The sequence below is a fragment of the Ovis canadensis genome, chromosome 4, assembly GCF_042477335.2.
Source record: "Ovis canadensis isolate MfBH-ARS-UI-01 breed Bighorn chromosome 4, ARS-UI_OviCan_v2, whole genome shotgun sequence".
Lineage (NCBI taxonomy): Eukaryota > Metazoa > Chordata > Mammalia > Artiodactyla > Bovidae > Ovis > Ovis canadensis.
Window position 1 is genome coordinate 57,980,292 of NC_091248.1, and position 18,249 is coordinate 57,998,540.

The 18,249-nt window shown below is 38.4% G+C and overlaps 1 protein-coding gene across 3 annotated transcripts in view; it reads left to right on the forward strand.

Annotated features, from left to right (window-relative positions):
- The window catches only part of MAGI2 (membrane associated guanylate kinase, WW and PDZ domain containing 2), a 1,500,648-nt gene that overhangs the window by 1,358,897 nt on the left and 123,502 nt on the right, over positions 1–18,249 (forward strand). For all 3 annotated transcript variants that reach the window (XM_069587784.1, XM_069587786.1, XM_069587785.1), the window contains 4 exons: positions 556–741; positions 2,597–2,771; positions 8,421–8,640; positions 9,021–9,164. In XM_069587784.1, the coding sequence (XP_069443885.1) occupies positions 556–741; positions 2,597–2,771; positions 8,421–8,640; positions 9,021–9,164 (725 nt within the window). The remainder of the gene's footprint in view (positions 1–555; positions 742–2,596; positions 2,772–8,420; positions 8,641–9,020; positions 9,165–18,249) is intronic.

An 18,249-nucleotide genomic window follows, 5' to 3' on the forward strand; every position in this document is an offset into this window, starting at 1 on the left:
GGCGTGCTGTGATTCATGGGGTCACAAGGAGTCAGACACGACTGAGCGACTGAACCGAACTGAACTGAGATATAAGTTCCCAGGTTTATTGTGTTTTTCTAAACTGTATTTTTGTCTCTAGACTATGAGCTCTTTGGGTACTGTATTCTACATCCCTGGTTCTGAATTTTTTGCGTGTATTGGAATCTCTTGAGAAGCTTCTTAAAAATCCAGTATCCTCCCCTTCTTCCTAAACATTCTGATTCACAAGGTCTGGGATGAGACTCAAAGAGCTGTATTTTTTATCCTAGGGTGATTATAATTTGCCTCAAAGTTTGAGAATCTCTGGTTCATGTGTTTGGAACTGGCCCGTCACTGAATTTTTCCTTGACTGTAGAAACTCTGATCTCAGCTATGTGCCCAGGGCTGCATTTGATAGAAAAGACTATAGTCTCGAGAGACTGACAAAAGGCAGAATTCTGACATCACTTTGTTTCCTATGCGGCAAGCACGCAAAGGCAGAACTTGCACTGGTAGTGGCCCTGATCCCTGTTTCTGTTTGGGGTGTTTTTGTAGCTGTGCCGCATAAAATCGGACGCATCATTGATGGGAGTCCCGCAGATCGCTGCGCAAAGCTAAAAGTGGGAGACCGGATCTTGGCGGTGAACGGCCAGTCTATCATCAACATGCCTCATGCAGACATCGTGAAGCTCATCAAGGATGCGGGTCTTAGTGTCACCCTTCGCATCATTCCTCAGGAGGGTGAGTGCCTGACCCGGGGTCCCGGAGTTCACCTGGCTGCGGTCAGGGATATCAGAATGTCCAAAGTTGTTACCCAATTTTGCAAAAAGTAACACTCGGAGGCAACCCATATCCTATTTACTCATTACCAGTGATTCCAAGATCAAGCTATATGGTGTTATAGATAACGAGTGTGAATCCCAAGGCACTGGGTTATTCAGTCATTCCCTTTGGTCCCTGGAGTATTGTTTTTATGGTTGTATTAAGCCAGAACCCATTCAACAGAGATGATAGAGTTACAAATCTGAAGGGAAAAAAAAATTTCATGTTAACACTTAAGCTCTGGAGGATTCTTCAAAGTCAGATTGATTTTGAAAAGCTTTAGGAAGTTTTGTGGTATAAAGAGAGCTCATTTAGAAAATGTTGCATCTGATAAGAATTTTAAATTCCCACCTAGCCTTTTGAAATTCTCTGTACAAGGACGCCCCCCTGAGGCTTGAGGCGTCCTAAGCCTCACAACCTACAGCCATGCGGTAAAGAGCAACGAAATTCTGAGCATAAATTCACCACCAATTCACTATTTCCAGACACAGTGGGTTCATTACTAGTTTGAGGCTGCTAACTCAGTGCTGATACTTGAGGATTCAGTCTTCGGAGCTCACAGGTGATTGGACCACAGTGTCCCACATGCAGAGGGATGGGCTCAGTCACCTTGGACTCCTCTGGTTTCTCCATCTCCTGATTTCATCTGGGACTATCTAACAAGCAGGCATCAGGTAGCTGCCTGACTTTAAATATAAAACAGCTGTCCTCAGCAGAGATGATCTTGTCCCACCAGGGGGCATTTGGAGATGCCTGGAGACCTTATTGGTTGTCATGTCTGGGGTGGGGAGGCTACTTCTCTCCAGTGGGGAAAGGACAAGAATACTTCTCCATACTCATCCTGCAGAGCACACGACAGCCCACCACAGCCTGGAATCATCTGGCTCCAAGTGTCCACAGTGCCAAGGCTGATACAGGTGGAAAATAAATTTTTAAATGTAGGGCGGGAGCAAAGAAAAAGGAAAGTGGTTTATAAGGGAACATTAATATATCACTTTTTTGTCACCCAGGAAAAAAAATAACCATTTTAACCTGTTATATGCAGCCAACATTATGTATAAAATATTCAGTAGAAGTCAACTTCAAGCAAAATTGGTTGCAAAAACCTGATTTGCTTCCCCCTTTTCCTGTATGAAATATGTCTCTACTGCTCTTAGTCCAACACAGAGAGATAATTTCAGATGAAACTTGGATGCTATAACAAGAAAGACCAAGAAGCAGTTTTAACAAAGAACAACTTATTAACTTTCCTCTGTCGAATGTTCTTTCTGGAGAACCATGGAGTACAGAGAGGGTTATTAGGAAATAAGACTAATAAGGAACTGAAGAAAGGATTGTGAGAAGTGTTTTGTTTTCTTGTGGTTAATTCCTTATCCAAACTTTAGGATACTGGTAGGGCTTCTCATTACAACCAAAATGTAATGGCTAAAATGCTTTGCTTCAGCAAGTAATACTAGAACAAGTAGAATATGTTTTAGAGTCCTTTGAATTATTTTTCATAGTTTTAATATTTTTATTATAATCTTTTCTTCTGACAAAAGATGAGAGATTCTTGTTCATAACCTTGTTCAGCAGCCTTATCATTTATGAAAGAATTCTAATTATAGGAGAGTATTAGAACTTGCTAAGTTTAAGCTGTTATCTTAAAGGCTAACAGAAACTAGAACCATAGCCTTGAGTCATGTGAGCAGGCAGAGGAACCATCTCTGGCCACCTCTTGCCCTTTATCAAATGCCAACCTGACTTCCTTTGCCTCTTTGGTTTCCTACTGCAGAACTCAACAGCCCCGCTTCAGCACCCAGCTCAGAGAAGCAGAGCCCCATGGCCCAGCAGCACAGCCCCCTGGCCCAACAGAGTCCTCTGGCCCAGCCCAGCCCGGCCACCCCCAACAGTCCCATTGCCCAGCCAGCTCCGCCTCAGCCACTTCAGCCTCAAGGACATGAAAATAGGTAAAGTTTCCTTTGTTTTTTTCTAATTCTGAATAGTGAGGGAAGTATAAGGAGAGAGTTTGGGACAGGACAGAATGCAGGCAGGAGAGATATTTTCAAAAAGTAAAAATTACCACGTGCACCTTTGCATGATTTCGAGATTCTGTATATGTTATAAACATAGTTTCGTTAGCAAATGTAGGCGTTTGTCCTTCACAATAAGAGAAGCTTTCCTGAGTAAACAGGGCATGATTGCAGATAAGTAAGGGGTTAACTAGCTGAAGAGCACATTAAAGAGAGTAATAGATATACAGTATTCAGTAGCATATAGTAAGGCCCTTTGGCAGGAGGGAGCATGCAAGCATGAGGGAGGAAATAAGGCCAGTGTAGGGGGTGAGGAAGCAGGCGCATGGGTTGGGGGGACCCACCCTAAAGGGTCCTATAGTCATGTTATAGATTCCGATCTTTATCTTAAGTGTGGCGAAGAGGTTTTTGCAGGGTTTTAAGCTTAGGACTGACATCCTTGGATTAGCTTTAAAAGGCAAGACTATCTCTCAGTTGGCCCCTTAGAGAGCAGACTGGAGGCTGATCGAGATGAATACGGTTAGATGTGGCTACCATGTCCACCAAGTCGCTGATGGCCCAGAGAATAACGGTAGCATGGAGGGGGAAATGCTGAAGAATTTGTGAGCGTGAATATAAGTTAGTGTTTTCACTGCATTTTACCTTATGTCCACCTATCCACGGTCTAATGAGATCCTTCCGTCTCACATGAACAAATGTGATCAGGTGCTATGAACTTCCAGAATAAAAGGATGCCATAGAAAATCAATGCTGTCTTCCTATTGAGACTTGTGTGTAACAGGGAGGCTGAACTAGGTGGAGCCATTAAAGAAAGAGATAAGGACGTGTTCCCATGTTGTTTTCACCCTTTCAAAGGAGAAAAATAGAACAACCCACAGGGATATCTCTGAAAACAAAACCCTCACTGGTCCTTTTCGTGATTCTAATGTTTTCTGAACATCTGCTACCCATCTCCTGCCTCCCCTGTTAGTGAAGATGAAGTGAGACCCAGTTTTTGAGTCCCAGAACTCTCTAGGTTTATCACTCAGAATGTTGCAAAGCAAATATTTCCCTGTGCCACAAGTGTTCTTTCCATGAAGCCCAGTCCTATTCTGATTTCTCCCATTTCCTTTCTCGGAGAAGTCAATGTCTGGTGTCCTCTGCTGTTTGTGGTTTTAATATAGTCCAGAGAAGAACAAAGACTAAGCCCCAGAGAGTAAATGATACAGACGCAAGAATCCGAGCGTCCATAAGAGGAGTATGTCCTGGCTGCCTCGGGAATAAGCCCCCGATGTGCTTGCTTTCACCGTGTATGCTTTGGACAGATCACACTGACTTTCCCCGGGATTCATTTTAGACTTGGGAGGAGGGATCCAAGTGCTCCTGCAGTTCCTGAGCCGGCTTCAGACGCTGCTGCTTCTTGGCTCTGCCTCTGTCAGTTAGCTTCCCAGACACAATTCCATCTTCCCTTTGTGGATTAGACTTTGCTGGAATCAGGCTCTTGCTTCTGGCCTGCGGGTGGGTAATCTCATCGCTGGAGTGTAATAGTTCAGTGGGAGAATGGCACTGGAGAGTGGCCACTGCCCTGTCCCCATCAGCTACTAGTTACAACAGGGACTCAGCCCCTGTCACAGAAACAGCAGCCTTTCGATGTTTTGTTTGTTTTTTGCCTGACTTCAGGATAAAATATTTCCTAACTCTGGGATTAATAGATTGATCCAATTTGTGTTATAGATTACTAACAGATATACCCAGGATTCTTAGCTGTTTTTGCTTCAGTAATATTAAATGTCTGGAACGTGCCTATTCCAATTCTAGGGCCCTTTTCCTGAGACTCACGTTTCCTGGCTTAACTTTCTGATTGCTATTAGCCAGATCTTTTCCAAATGAATGAAATAATTCTAAAATCTTACAGAACCATTTTTCTAGCTTCATTTCAAGATGTTCATGGTATCAGAGAGAAACTGCCTTTTTCTAGATCAGGCTACAGATGTCTGCAAGGCAACTTGTATGCCAAGCACAGTATGAATTTCCTATTAGTTCGTTTGTACAAGTGCCCACCTACATGTCAAATTGAGCCAGTTTCCATGTTGAAGTGAGATAAAATAAAATGACAATCTGCTTGCAAATTTTCTTATATGAGTTAGAAGTGAATATTTTACCCTGTCTTATTTACTCTTGAATTGGCTTTCTCCTGACATTCTGCACACCTCTATTCACTTCTCTCTTAACATCCTTTTAGTGTGTGCTCAGGAAACAAAATAATTTTGATATGAACATAAGCAAAACATTGTTCAAGGAGAAGTATTTTTTGAAAACAACAAAGAGCCCTTGTGTAATATATTCAAAAACTAAGTATAAATAGCAGAGTTCACCTTCCCAGCAAAAGCAATCATTATTTACATGTCTTAAATATCAAGGTCAATGGAAAGCATTTGAAATTGACTTCTTTCAGAGACTTTGTACACTCATTGCTGAAGGCTGGAAGCAATTCTTAAAAGGCCCACATGAGGCAAAATCCCACCATAATATCCCCTACCACATGAGCAGCATTTTTTGATTCTGGAACTTCTACCATAAAATTCTCCTAGAATTTACCATTAGCAATCTGGTTTTATCATCTCTAAAGTCTCTTTAATAATGTAATTACTAGCTACAAAGAGTTATACTAGTATACAACCTACAAAGGTTATCCTTTCATAAGTAAGGGAACTACCAGTAAGTAAAAGAAATATCAATAACCTCAGATATGCAGATGACACCACCCTTATGGCAGAAAGTGAAGAAGAACTAAAGAACCTCTTGATGAAAGTGAAAGAGGAGAGTGAAAAAGTTGACTTAAACTCAACATTCAGAAAACTAAGATCATGGCATCTGGTCCCACCACTTTATGGCAAATAGATGGGGAAACAAGGGAAATAGTGACAGAATTTATTTTTTTGTGCTCCAAAATCACTGCAGATGGTGACTGCAGCCGTGAAATTAAAAGACACTTGCTCCTTGGAGGAAAAGCTATGACCAACCTAGACAGCATATTAAAAAACAGAGACATTACTTGCCAATGAAGGTCTATCTAGTCAAAGCTATGGTTTTTCCAGTGGTCATGTATGGATGTAAGAATTAGACTATAAAGAAAGCTGAGTGCCAAAGAATTGATGCTTTTGAACTGTGGTGTTAGAGAAGACTCTTGAGAGTCCCTTGGACTGCAAGGAGATCCAACCAGTCCGTCCTAAAAGGAAATCAGTCCTGAATATTCATTGGAAGGACTGATGCTAAAGCTGAAACTCCAATACTTCAGCCACCTGATGTGAAGAACTGACTCATTGGAAAAGACCCTGATGCTGGGAAAGATTGAAGGCAGGAGGAGAAGGTGATGACAGAGGATGAGATGGTTGAATGGCATCACAGACTCGATGGACATGAGTTTGAGTAAGCTCCAGGAGCTGGTGATGGACAGGGAAGCCTGGCATGTTGCAGTCCATGGTGTCACAAAGACTCAGACATGACTGAGCAACTGAACTGAAGTAAGGGAACTCTTAAGAGACTTTGAAAAATAATAATAATCCTGAATTTTCCTTAAACTGTTTCACAAATTCAGAGTAATAACTTTTGCCCTAACTAGTATATCATTCACTTAAAAGTTAGCAATACTCATAAAAATTTGTGTATTTTTCTTATTAGAGAATTCTTCAGTGTGTTGTTCAACGTAAAATCCTGACACATGGCACTGTCGAATGAAATTTGAATGCTGAGAGGCAGGCTTGGATGGCAGCTGTTACAAGTTCTAACTGTCCCTATTTCTAGGCTCTGGGGAGACGCTTAACATTTCACCCTCTTTTGCTGTACTTCATGACACATCTGTTTGGAAAGGAAGCTCATAATGGATATTTCATACCAGCACCACAGAGATAATGAAAATAAAGTGACTGTGCTATAGATTAAAACAACGTGACATCTAAACCATCAAGCAAACGATTTCTAGAAAGGAATCGACACTGCCAACGAATGTCACCGTCTAATTCATTTTGTTTAATTCATGTATTTGCATAGTTAAGTGTCTTTTGCAAAGTGTCTTTTAAATAATTATGTTCTCAGCATGCACACTCTCAGTAGGTGAATGGACAGCTTGCTGAAGTATAAAGCGAAGCTTGAATCATGCATCTTGCAAAAGCAGAGTGTCACTTCTGTTAGTTAAGCAACTAATGGGAACTGCTTAAGCCTTCGTTAAAATAACTGCATTGCTAAACCCCTTCCAAGCCCCAAATAAAAACACATCTATTGCCATTTCCTGTCAGTGTGCCCTCAACAAATCTTAGATTACACTAATGGCAGTTGTTCAAGGGAGTCATTCTGTAAAATGATTAATACTCATCGGACCATAAGTCAGTAAAAAACAAATAAAACCAGAACTCATCTAGTCTTAGATGGTGAGAGGTAAAAATTCTGCTGGTTTTGAACCCATTTTCCTGAGATATTTGAGTTTTTCCTTGTTGCTAAACATTTTCTCAAATCCTCCATATTAACTCTAGATAAAATTATTATTATACAGAATGTATTTTTTAATCAACCTATATCCCTAAGTAGCTCATTATGTAGAACACTGTTCTGGCAATTGGCAGCGAACTATAGAGTTCAGTAGCCTCTACACATGGTAATAATTTTTTTGCTTTATCTTATTAATGATCCCATAACGGTAGGCATTGACTTCTTCAGCCCTTTCGGGACCTGGAAACTCCTCATTTTAGAGCAAGTTGGATCTACAAAACAGAACTAAAAAACTAGTTTTGGCCTCTTTTGCAAAGAGTCGGACATGACTGAGCGACTGAACTGAACAGTGACTTTCTGCCTGATTTGTAGTTAGTGATTATACTTTACTTTCACTCCCTTAACCTCTGTAAGATACTCAAAATTCTTCAAGCTAACAGGTTAAACTAACCTTTAATTAGATATCTGTAGGGCTTCACTGGTGTCTCAGATGGTAAATAATCCACCTGCAGTGCAGGAGACCTGGGTTTGATCCCTGCATTAGGAAGATCCCCTGGAGGAGGGCATGGCAATCCTCTCCAGTATTCTTGCCTGGAGAATCCCCGTGGACAGAGGACCCTGGTGGTCTAAAATGGGGTCACAAAGAGTCAGACAGGACCAGGAGACTAAGCACACAGCACAGGGTATTTAGAGATCACTTAAATTGTCTTTTCATGAAGTAATGAATGTTGTATATGTGTGAGAGAGAGAGAGAAAGAGAAAAATTCAAAGAGTTTACTGATATTAAGAGAATCTGCTATTTGGGTATGTATAGTTAAGTATGTGAGTTAAGCTGCAGGGGCACAGCTTTTAAACAGGCATGTCAAAGAAGGTGGTCTATAAAGTTCTGATTGACCATCACTTTTACTTTGATTTCTTAAGTGGCCAAGTGAAAAGTATATAATATGACATTTGTCAAAGATTTTAAAATAATGCTTATCATTTATTTAATCTTCTTGTGATCCTGAATATGCAAAAGAACCACCAATAGGTGTGGCCTGTACATGCTTGGAGGTCCTAAGATTATTCTAATCTCTTTAGAATCCTGAGATACCAAAGCAAGTATCATTTCCATTCATCTAGTTACAGGTCAGAAGTAAAAGCGAGGCAAGATGTGAAACCAGACATCCGACAGCCTCCATTCACGGACTACAGGCAGCCTCCACTGGACTACAGGCAACCCCCAGGAGGGGACTACCCACAGCCCCCACCCTTGGACTACAGGCAGCCTCCGCTACTGGACTACAGGCAGCACTCCCCAGATACCAGGCAGTTCCCTCTGTCAGACTACAGGCAGCCCCAGGTACCTCAAAGACCCCACTACATTTATTTCATTTTTCTAATCAGCAGACCTATAATTCTCTTATTTATGGTGCTCAGCAGCAATGAATGAGAAAATTCAGAGAGATAATACCACTGAGGCCTGTGTGCAGTAGTTACATGTTTTCCACATAAATGGTAAGAACTAAAGTCCACAAGCTACGCAGCAGTTCTTTTAATGACCAAGGAAACTGTTCTAATCTGCTCAAACCTTTGGAATTTTGTCTTGAATTCAGATTACTCCTCATGATACCTTGTCAGTTGGATCACAGTAACTATGAGAGAGGAGAACAGAGGGACTGAGCGCAGAAGCTTCTCTGATATTAAACAGTTGTTCGTTCCACTTTCTCCCCAACCCCAAAGGATTTTGATTATTTCACTGTGGACATGGAGAAAGGAGCCAAAGGATTTGGATTCAGCATTCGTGGAGGAAGGGAGTACAAAATGGATTTGTATGTGCTGAGATTAGCAGAAGATGGGCCAGCAATAAGGAATGGAAGGATGAGGGTAAGAATGTTCTCTTTTTATAAAACTGCTTAATTCTGAAAGAAACACCTATTGTGGTATTGATGCAGTGCTAAAGCCCACTATTAAGCAAACTGACTTGATTTACATGTTGCCTTCTTTCCATTTCACAGTCCAGTATTCTAAAGGTTTGGCCAAACATTGTTTAAGACTTATCTCTCATTTTCTTTCTTATGTCTTCTAGTTGACAACTCTCAGTATAATGGCTTATGTATATGTTTCTCTAAAGAGCAACTTAAAGAAAATGGACAAAGTAAACAAGTCTAAGAGATACCTTGAAATGCAAATGTGGCTCCATAATCTTTTGTGTGGTTTGAGGATTGAGTTTTCATCTGAGATTGAATCTTTTGAAATTAATTTTTAGCATCATGCTTTTTTCTTCATATGGTTTAGTATTTCTTTGGAAATATTTCTTTTGAGTTGACTGACTTTGGGTTTGATATTGGGTAAAAAGAAGCAGGAGAAAGGGGGATGAAGCTTCTTGGATACATGTCGCCCTTAAAATGGTAGCAGCCAAAAATTTTCCAATTAGAGTGTAAGTTGAGGGTAGATTTTTAATCTAATAGTTACTTTGAGGCATCTAGTTGATGCATAACTAATTCTTCACCTAGGGGTACAAAGCAACACTTGACAGAAGTATAGAACATTAGTCAGTCTCTCTATAAAATATCATCCAGGAAGCACAAATAAAGGTTAGTTATTATAAGTAAAATCTAGACTTCTTGTCCTCCCTCCTTGCCCGTTAATACAGAAAAGCTGTGGTTCTTGAGTTCTAGAGCCTCAGATTCTTCTACTGCTTTACCAACCAATTGCTCCTGGCAATGGAGTGAACCTGTTATTCCTGCCACCAGGTCTGCCTTTCCTGTAGTCTCATTTTCGAGTCAGTGAGTCATCCACAGTGCAAAAGTATAAAGTGCAAATGTGTCTGTTTTTCTCCCTCCCTTCACAATCCTTTGACAACTGGGGAGTCTCCAGGGGATTTGAACCCAGGCAAGGCTGACTGCAGAGAATAACAGCACCTGCCCTGATTTAGCCCCAACCTCCTCTTAACATCCTCTGCATGTGGTTTTAGGATTAGTCTCTACCTGGTTTCTTGGCTCCCAGCTTCCCTAAACAGAAGGGCACTTTCTTAACATGCTGCAAAGCCAACTCACAAGTGGTTCAATAGAACGAAATTAATCTTTGCTGTGCAGGTGAGCATAGCACAGCACAGAAGCTGAAGTAAAATGACCAGAGCTCCATGAGAGGGGCCCACCCCCCCTACCAGCCCATGAGCGGATTTTAGAGCTGTGGGTCCCAAAAGGTGGCCACATTTTATAACAAATAGTCTAGTTGACTTTTCAATACATTCAGTTCTCCCAAGGCACAGAAGCCTACATATAGAAGCACTCTTACTTAAAAATGAATATTCTTTCTTGCAGAATTTAAACCAGAGCAGTAGTTCTCTGCTGTGTGGTCCCCTGGCATCCGCTTCCCCTAGAGGGGACATGTTAGTTAGCAGCACAACATGGAGCCGCATCTCCTGGATGTGCTTCTCAGAGCCACTGAATCAGAAACTCTAGGGTTAAGGCCACCAGGCTGTGTTCGTGCGATCCATCTCCCGATGAATCTGCTACAAGGTGACGTTTGAGAACCACTGAGCTAGAGGGAAGCTGTGGTGACATAGGTGCGGCACAGTGAGGACGTGTGAGACCCAGGCTCTGTTCATTCCCCCTAGATCCTGTCCAGGGAGTTTTCCTGTCCACTGGTTTACCTCAGGTCTCTAAATCCATGTAAACACAGATTTAGGATTCTGTAGACAGGTGCTCAATTTTATGAAAGCTGTTTTTCTTCTGGCAGGTGATAAAAATGAGTCTTCTACCTGGGTTTCAAAAAATGGTACTTTCACTCCTTGTCAATGATTATAAAAATCAGCAATATTTCCTCATTTTCAGTGTCATTTTTATATAGCAACGTATTCTTCCTGTGTACAAGCTGTCCAAAAGAAGTTATTATGGCCAGTTTTAGATATTATGGGTCTTTATTTTGGACTAATATAGACATATATATTTTCTAACATTTAATTCCCAAGGAAAACAAGTCACTTGAGAGTCACAGAAATTCTGTGGATAAGATTTTACTGGTTGATTTTATCTCTGATCTTTAGAATAAGGCTAGGACTTGTCAGGGATGAATGGATGACTTTTTTCTGCTGTTATGGTTATACTTAACATTCAGACTTTTTTTTTTTAACTCATGGATTCTTATGGCACCAACAGAGAACTTGTCTAGGGTGACAAACTCCATGTCAGGGAAGGAAACTACTTCACCATATAAGTTCAAAAGTACTTGTATTAGCTACTTTGAATTTGATAAATATTTTGTATCTGTAAAATTAAAGATCAGCAATTGTTCTTGATCATAGCACATAATTAATTCACATTTTATTTTCATATTTGATATCAAATTTCATCACTTAAAGCTAATCTTTTCTGCCTTCATTAGTATTTACTAATTAGCAATAATGTTTATTTCACAGATATGTTTAAATTATTTCAACAAGGAATAGGATAGATTAATATTTGCACAACTCAGTGGTTTGATTACTTTAAAATCATGCATAAACTGGATAACAAATAGGATACCAATATGGGAATTTAACAAATAAAAGTAATTAGGAATTCATTTTTCATCTTACTATAACATCCTCCCTTTATACCATTGTTGCCCAGATCTATATCTGTGTATATATGAATCTGGGCAACAGTGGTAAGATCTACATATTGATATATGTATCTTAAAAATCTGTGCAGATGATCCTTATAAGGCAGCTGCTCATTCCATGGGTATTATGGCTTGGTTTAGAAAGTTCCAAGACCTCTGAGAAAAGTAGGTGAACTGGACATGCATGAGCTACATTAAAAATAAGTTCAAGATGAGAAGCTAGCACAGGTTTTTCCCAACCTTTAAACCAATCAGGCACATTTCTCCTTGTTAATTGTGATTTCTTCACCTTCATTCTTAATGCATTATTGACTAAACATGCTCTTCGTGATCAAGTAATTTTGGAACACAGTGTATAGCTGCCCCCACCTTTTTTGTCATCAGAAATAGAAGGGAAAGTCAGGAAGTATCTGGTAATAGCAGGGTGTCTTAGATGAAACTCAGTACAGTAAAATTGCCCAACTCAGAATTACTACACAAGAGCCGGATGATTCTGAAAAATCATTTCGTTTAACAGTTAATGAATTTCTGTGCCTGAGGATTAGGGCTGTAACACTACTTTTGAACACTGAGTTAATACACAGGTGTTAGCCTCTGAACCTGAGACTTTTCCTGAGTGTTTTATGTTAGTCTTGCTTGTAGGACAGTGGTGGTTTGTGCCAGTTTAGCAGTACAGGACTTTGCTGAGATTACAGAGAAGCCAGGTAAAGTGAGAGTCAAAGAAGGTGGCTAGCACCAGTGTGAAAGCATCCCCCCTTACACAGGGGAGTCTAATAAATGATGCCACAGATATGGATTTGTAAAGAATGTGCTTAGGCATCTGAGTGACCTCTTGGGCATCCAAGAGAAATGCCAAAGATCTTCTCTCCTCAGGGGTTCTCTCATTGATTTGGTGAGAGACAGGTAGGCATATCCCAAAAGTGGATCCCAGGTGAATTATTTCACTCTAGTCTTTCTGGGCACCTGTAGCAGAGACAGTTATCTTAGCAGAGATCTTTGGCAACTTAGACTGTCTGACTTTCAAATTGATTAAGAAGTACTTGCAAAGAACATGATTTTTTATTTTTTTCTTCTTCCTTGGAAAGTATTATATGCTTACTCAATTTTTTGGTTAAATAAACACTTTTCTTTCCACTTGATAAAACAAGAGTCAGATCAGGCAAGCATTCCGATAGTACTTTTCCTAGTAAGGTCAATGGATTCCTTCAAAATATGAGAACATACCAAAAGCAAACCACAATCAGAAAGTAGTGAGGAAAATAATGACTCTTTCTGAGGGTCAAATTTACAAGGCAAGTCCAGATACAGGGGAGAGGATAAGAAAATCTTTTTCAGAAGATCAATTTGATGCTTATTTTAAAAGGTTCTAAAAATACCTTTATCAGAAACGTATAACATAACAATAAATGAATTTAAAGATTTACTAAAAATATAACTATTTTGATCCCTTCTAAACCTGCAGCCCTGCTCTCAATCTCCAGAATAAGCAAACATGATGGAAATGGCAACCCACTCCAGTATTCTTGCCCAGAGAATCCCAGGGATAGAAGCTACAGTTCATGGGGTCACAAGAGTCGGACACGACTTAGCAACTAAACCACCACCAACAACTATTTAACATCAATACCTATGAAACAGGAAGGATTATATCTATTAATACCATATAGAGTTGTTGGGAAAGTGTAAGCAGTTTTTCGGGAAATAGAATTGATTTTTCTTATTAAAACAAAGAAGGGAGGCATTAATTTATGAGTGACTTGTGTTATTGAGAGACTTATACATGAGAATATGTCATGAAATGGAACTTGAATGGCATAGTGCAATTAGAATAAACACTAAGAAAAACAATGTGAAACATAATTTCATGAAATACTGACTTTATTTAAAAAATTAGAGAGTAGCAAGTTTTTAATTGCTAACTAATGTTTTAACACTATGTAATAAAAATTAAACACACAAAACAATCTGTAAATGTAGAAAATAAGGGGAATGGGAAATAGAAACATAATCATCTTGTCTGATTGCTCTTCCTCAGTCATTCAAGAAGGGTGACATCAGAAGAGAAACACAAATGACATTCAAATTTCAAGGAAAAGTTTAAGGATTAGAAAATATTAATAATCTGTTTTTAAAGGAAGACTTTTTACATTTATAAAAGAGTCTAATAAAGTTGAGAGGGATAAAATGTTCATAACTGATGAATAAATCTCTGGTACAAAGCTCTAAGGGACACAATCTAATTAAAAACTGAGTAAAAATAGAAAACAGAGGCAAAGAATAATGAATGTATGAAGTAATTTACTGGTGAAGCTCAGTGAAGCAGAAATCTAAGAAATCAAGAGACTTCTGGAGGGAAGAGATAGTGCTTAAATAAAAATCTGAGAGTCAAGTCAGAAGACATCTGAAAAGAGATCAAGTTTGAAAGGTAAAATGTTTCCTTGAATATTTACCTTGAAAAGGTAAACTATTTTCCTGTTTCCATAAAAGTATAATACATTCCCTATTCCATAAAATGCTTTTTTTTATTTTAAAGAAACAATATCACTTTTCGCTTCGCCACTGTAATAACTGGGTAGTAGCTATCTGTGCCTACTTAGCATTGCATAAACTTATTTATAAAATGGTTTATCTTCTTCCTGAAACTCATATGTGACAAAGTCAACCAGCAGTGGGCCTTGGGATCACCTACAAAAATTTGTAAGGCACAACAATGTGTGAAAAAGATACTGCTTACCCATCATTTTCTTTCTTTTTTAATGAAAAAGCAACTTCCCTGATGGCAGCTTCTCTTAAATTCATCACCTCCCCTGTGGACCAGACACGGCTAGCCTGTGACTACAGAAAGAAAGTATTCTACTTTATATTGCTTTAATTAAACATAAAACCAGAAGAACACTTCTAACATATGTAATAGTATGAACACTAACAATGATTCAGGCACCCGTGAGCCCTTATCCCAGTTTAAAACAGCAGAACATCTCCAGTCTCCCATGATTCCATTCTCCTCCCACTCTCCAGCCCCCAGAGGTAACCAGCACCCTAAATATTATCATTCCTTCGGTTCTTACCACACATGTATGTACCTCTCAACTATATCATTTAGTTTTGTACACCTAGTGAACTTTACATGAATGAATCTTACTGTACATGTTCTTCTCTGTGGTTTACTTTTATACATTATGTTCATAACACTCATCCAAGTTGATGCATGAAGATGTAAATTATTCCATGGTATGAATATGCTACAGTCTCCATTAGTTATAAATTGAGAGTTGTTTTCTGTATTAGTGGACACTGGATTTTTTCCCATTTTTTTTTTTGCAACTAATACTATCCTTGTATATACTTCCTGCTGCACATATGCACAGCTTTCTCTAGACTAGACTATATACCTAGGAGAGCATATATTTAACTAAATAATACAGAGATATTTTCCTAGGTGGTTGTACAGATTTATACTCATACTGGCAATATGAAAGTTTCCCTTACTTTACAACCTCACAAGACTTGTACTTCAGGCTTTTAAATTCTTATTCTGGCAGGTAGAAAATGACATATAAATGCAAATATAAACCTATTTCTTGATTACAAGTAATATTTACTTTATTTTCTTAGATTTATTGGGCTTTATTTCCTCCCAAATAAAGATATTTATTCATATCTTTACCCTATCTTCTGTTAAATCATTCCGTGTTTTCATATTGATTTTGAGCCAAGTATTTATATGTTCCTGATGATGGTTTTTCATTGATTGATGTGTTGCAAATATCTTGTTCCACCTTATAGCTTGTAGTTTCACTTTCATTATGATGCCCTTTCATAAACAGAAGATCTTTAGTGTAATTGACTTAATCAGACTTTTCTTTTATAATTTCTGCTGTCTGTGCCATCTTTGAAAAATCATTCCCTAAGTCAAATTCTTGAAGACCCCCTACATCTTCTTCTAAAAGTCTTATAATTATGCCTTTTCATATCTGTCTTTAATTAGGTAGAATTGATTTCTGTGTGTGGAAAAAGGAAGAAATCCAATTTCAGTTTTTCCATATGGATAACCACCTGTCACAGCATCATTTATTGGGTATCCTCTCATTTCCTTGCAATCTGCGGTGACAGCTCCGTAGTAAATACGATGAACTGTTTATAGATTCCTTATACTGCTCTACAGAGAAGGTAATGGCAGCCCACTCCAGTACTCTTGCCTGGAGGGTCCCATGGACAGAGGAGCCTGGTGGGCTGCAGTCCATGGGGTCGCAGAGAGTCGGACTTGACTGAGCAACTTCACTTTCTCTTTCACTTTTCACTTTCATGCATTGGAGAAGGAAATGGCAACCCCCTCCAGTGTTCTTGCCTGGAGAATCCTAGGGACGGTGGGGCCTGGTGGGCTGCCGTCTATGGGGTCGCACAGAGTCGGACACGACTGAAGCGACGCAGCAGCAGCAGCAGCAGCAGCAGCAGCATACTGGTCTACTGGTCTGTTTGTCTATACCTACATCAATACTATACTTATCTACCTTTTAATAAGTCTTGAGTTTTGATGGAGAAACTTCATATCCCCTCATCCCCAGACGTACATCTTAATTCTTCAGGAGTGTTTCAATTTTCCTGGACCTTAGCCCTTCCATATAAAATTTTAGCAGTTTATTGTCCTATTGGGGTTTTTATTGGAATTGCTTGGAATCTATAAATAAAAGTGGAAAACCTTATATCTTTATAATATTGAGTCTGTCTGTGAGCATGATATAATCTGTTTTGATTTTTCTATAAAGTGCTTAAAGTTTCATAGTATTTTCCATAATTTTGATAGATTGATTCAAAGCATTTGCACATTTTCTTAATACTTTTGTATTTTGATGTAATATTGAAATTAACTGTACCAATGAAAAGAGAAACAGTTGATTTCTTTATATTGATCAGTTGTATCATACAAAATTACTAAATTCATATTAATTTCAAATAACTTATCTGTAACTTCCTCTAGATTTTCTACATAGATACTCAAATTTTCTGTGTCTTTCTTTTAAGTCCTTTTATTAATTTTTATTATTTTATATATTTATTTACTTGGTTTTCAGTATGATGCTAAATAGAAGTGGTCAAACAAGCATTCATATTTATTTCTACTCTTAAAGGTAACGCTTTTACCATTAAGCATAAAGTTTAATGAATTTATATAAATAAGCTTTATCAATTAAGAATATTCCATTCTATGGATAAGGAAGTTTTGGTACATATATACAATGGAATATTACTCAGCCTTAAAAAGGAACAAGTTTGAGTCAGTTGAACTGAGATGGATGAACCTAGAGCTTGTTATACAGAGAGAGAAGTAAGTCAGGAGAAAAATATCATATATAAATGCATATATATGAAATCTAGAAAAATGATGCTGATGAACCTATTTGCTGGACAGAAATAGAGACACAGACACAGAGCACAGACTTGTGAACACAACAGGACCAACTGAGAAAGTAGCACTGAAGCATATACATTTCCATATTAAAATAGATAGCTATGGGAAGTTGCTATACAGCACAGGCAGCTCGACCCGCTGCTCTGTGACAATCTAGAAGGGTAGAACTGGGGGTGGGGAGGGGTGGAGGTTCAAGAGGGAGGGGATATATGTATGCTCAAGGCTGAGTCACATTGTTGTATGGCAGAAATCAACACAACATCTTAAAGCAGTTATCTTCCAGTTAAAAATAAATTTAAAAAAAAGAGTATTCCATTCTGTTACTAGTTTGCTAGATAGTTAATTATGAATACATGTTGAATTTTGTGAACTATTTGTACATCCACAGAAAGCATATAATCTTTTCCCTTTAATATGCTAATTAATACAATTAAGAATATTGTTCATATATTAATGGAATTTTATGTTAAATCAGTCTTGATTTCCTCAGATAAGCTATATTTATTCAAGATAATCTTTTTGATGTGTCATTCAATTCAATTTTCTGTTATTTCCTTTAAACTATTTGCAGCTACATTCTTAAGTAAGATTAGCCTGTAATTTTCTTTTCTTGAAGTGTTGGTGAATAATTTCAACATTAGTGTTATACTAGTCTTATTAAGTGAGAAAGAATAATCTCTTTTGTTATTGTCATCATTGTTGTTTTCTGGAAAGGCTTATGTAAGTTGAGAATTGTCCTTGACTGTTTGGTAGAATGAACCTGTAAATCCATCCAGGTCTAGTATATTTTCTTTGTACGAAAATTTTAAACTACATTACATTTCTATAATAATTAGAGTATTCTTCAGATTCTCTGTTTCTTCTTGGGTCAATTCTGATAATTTTTTCTGATAATTTATTTCATCTTAGTTTTCAAAGTTTCTATAATAGTATCTTATTATATTTTTAATATTT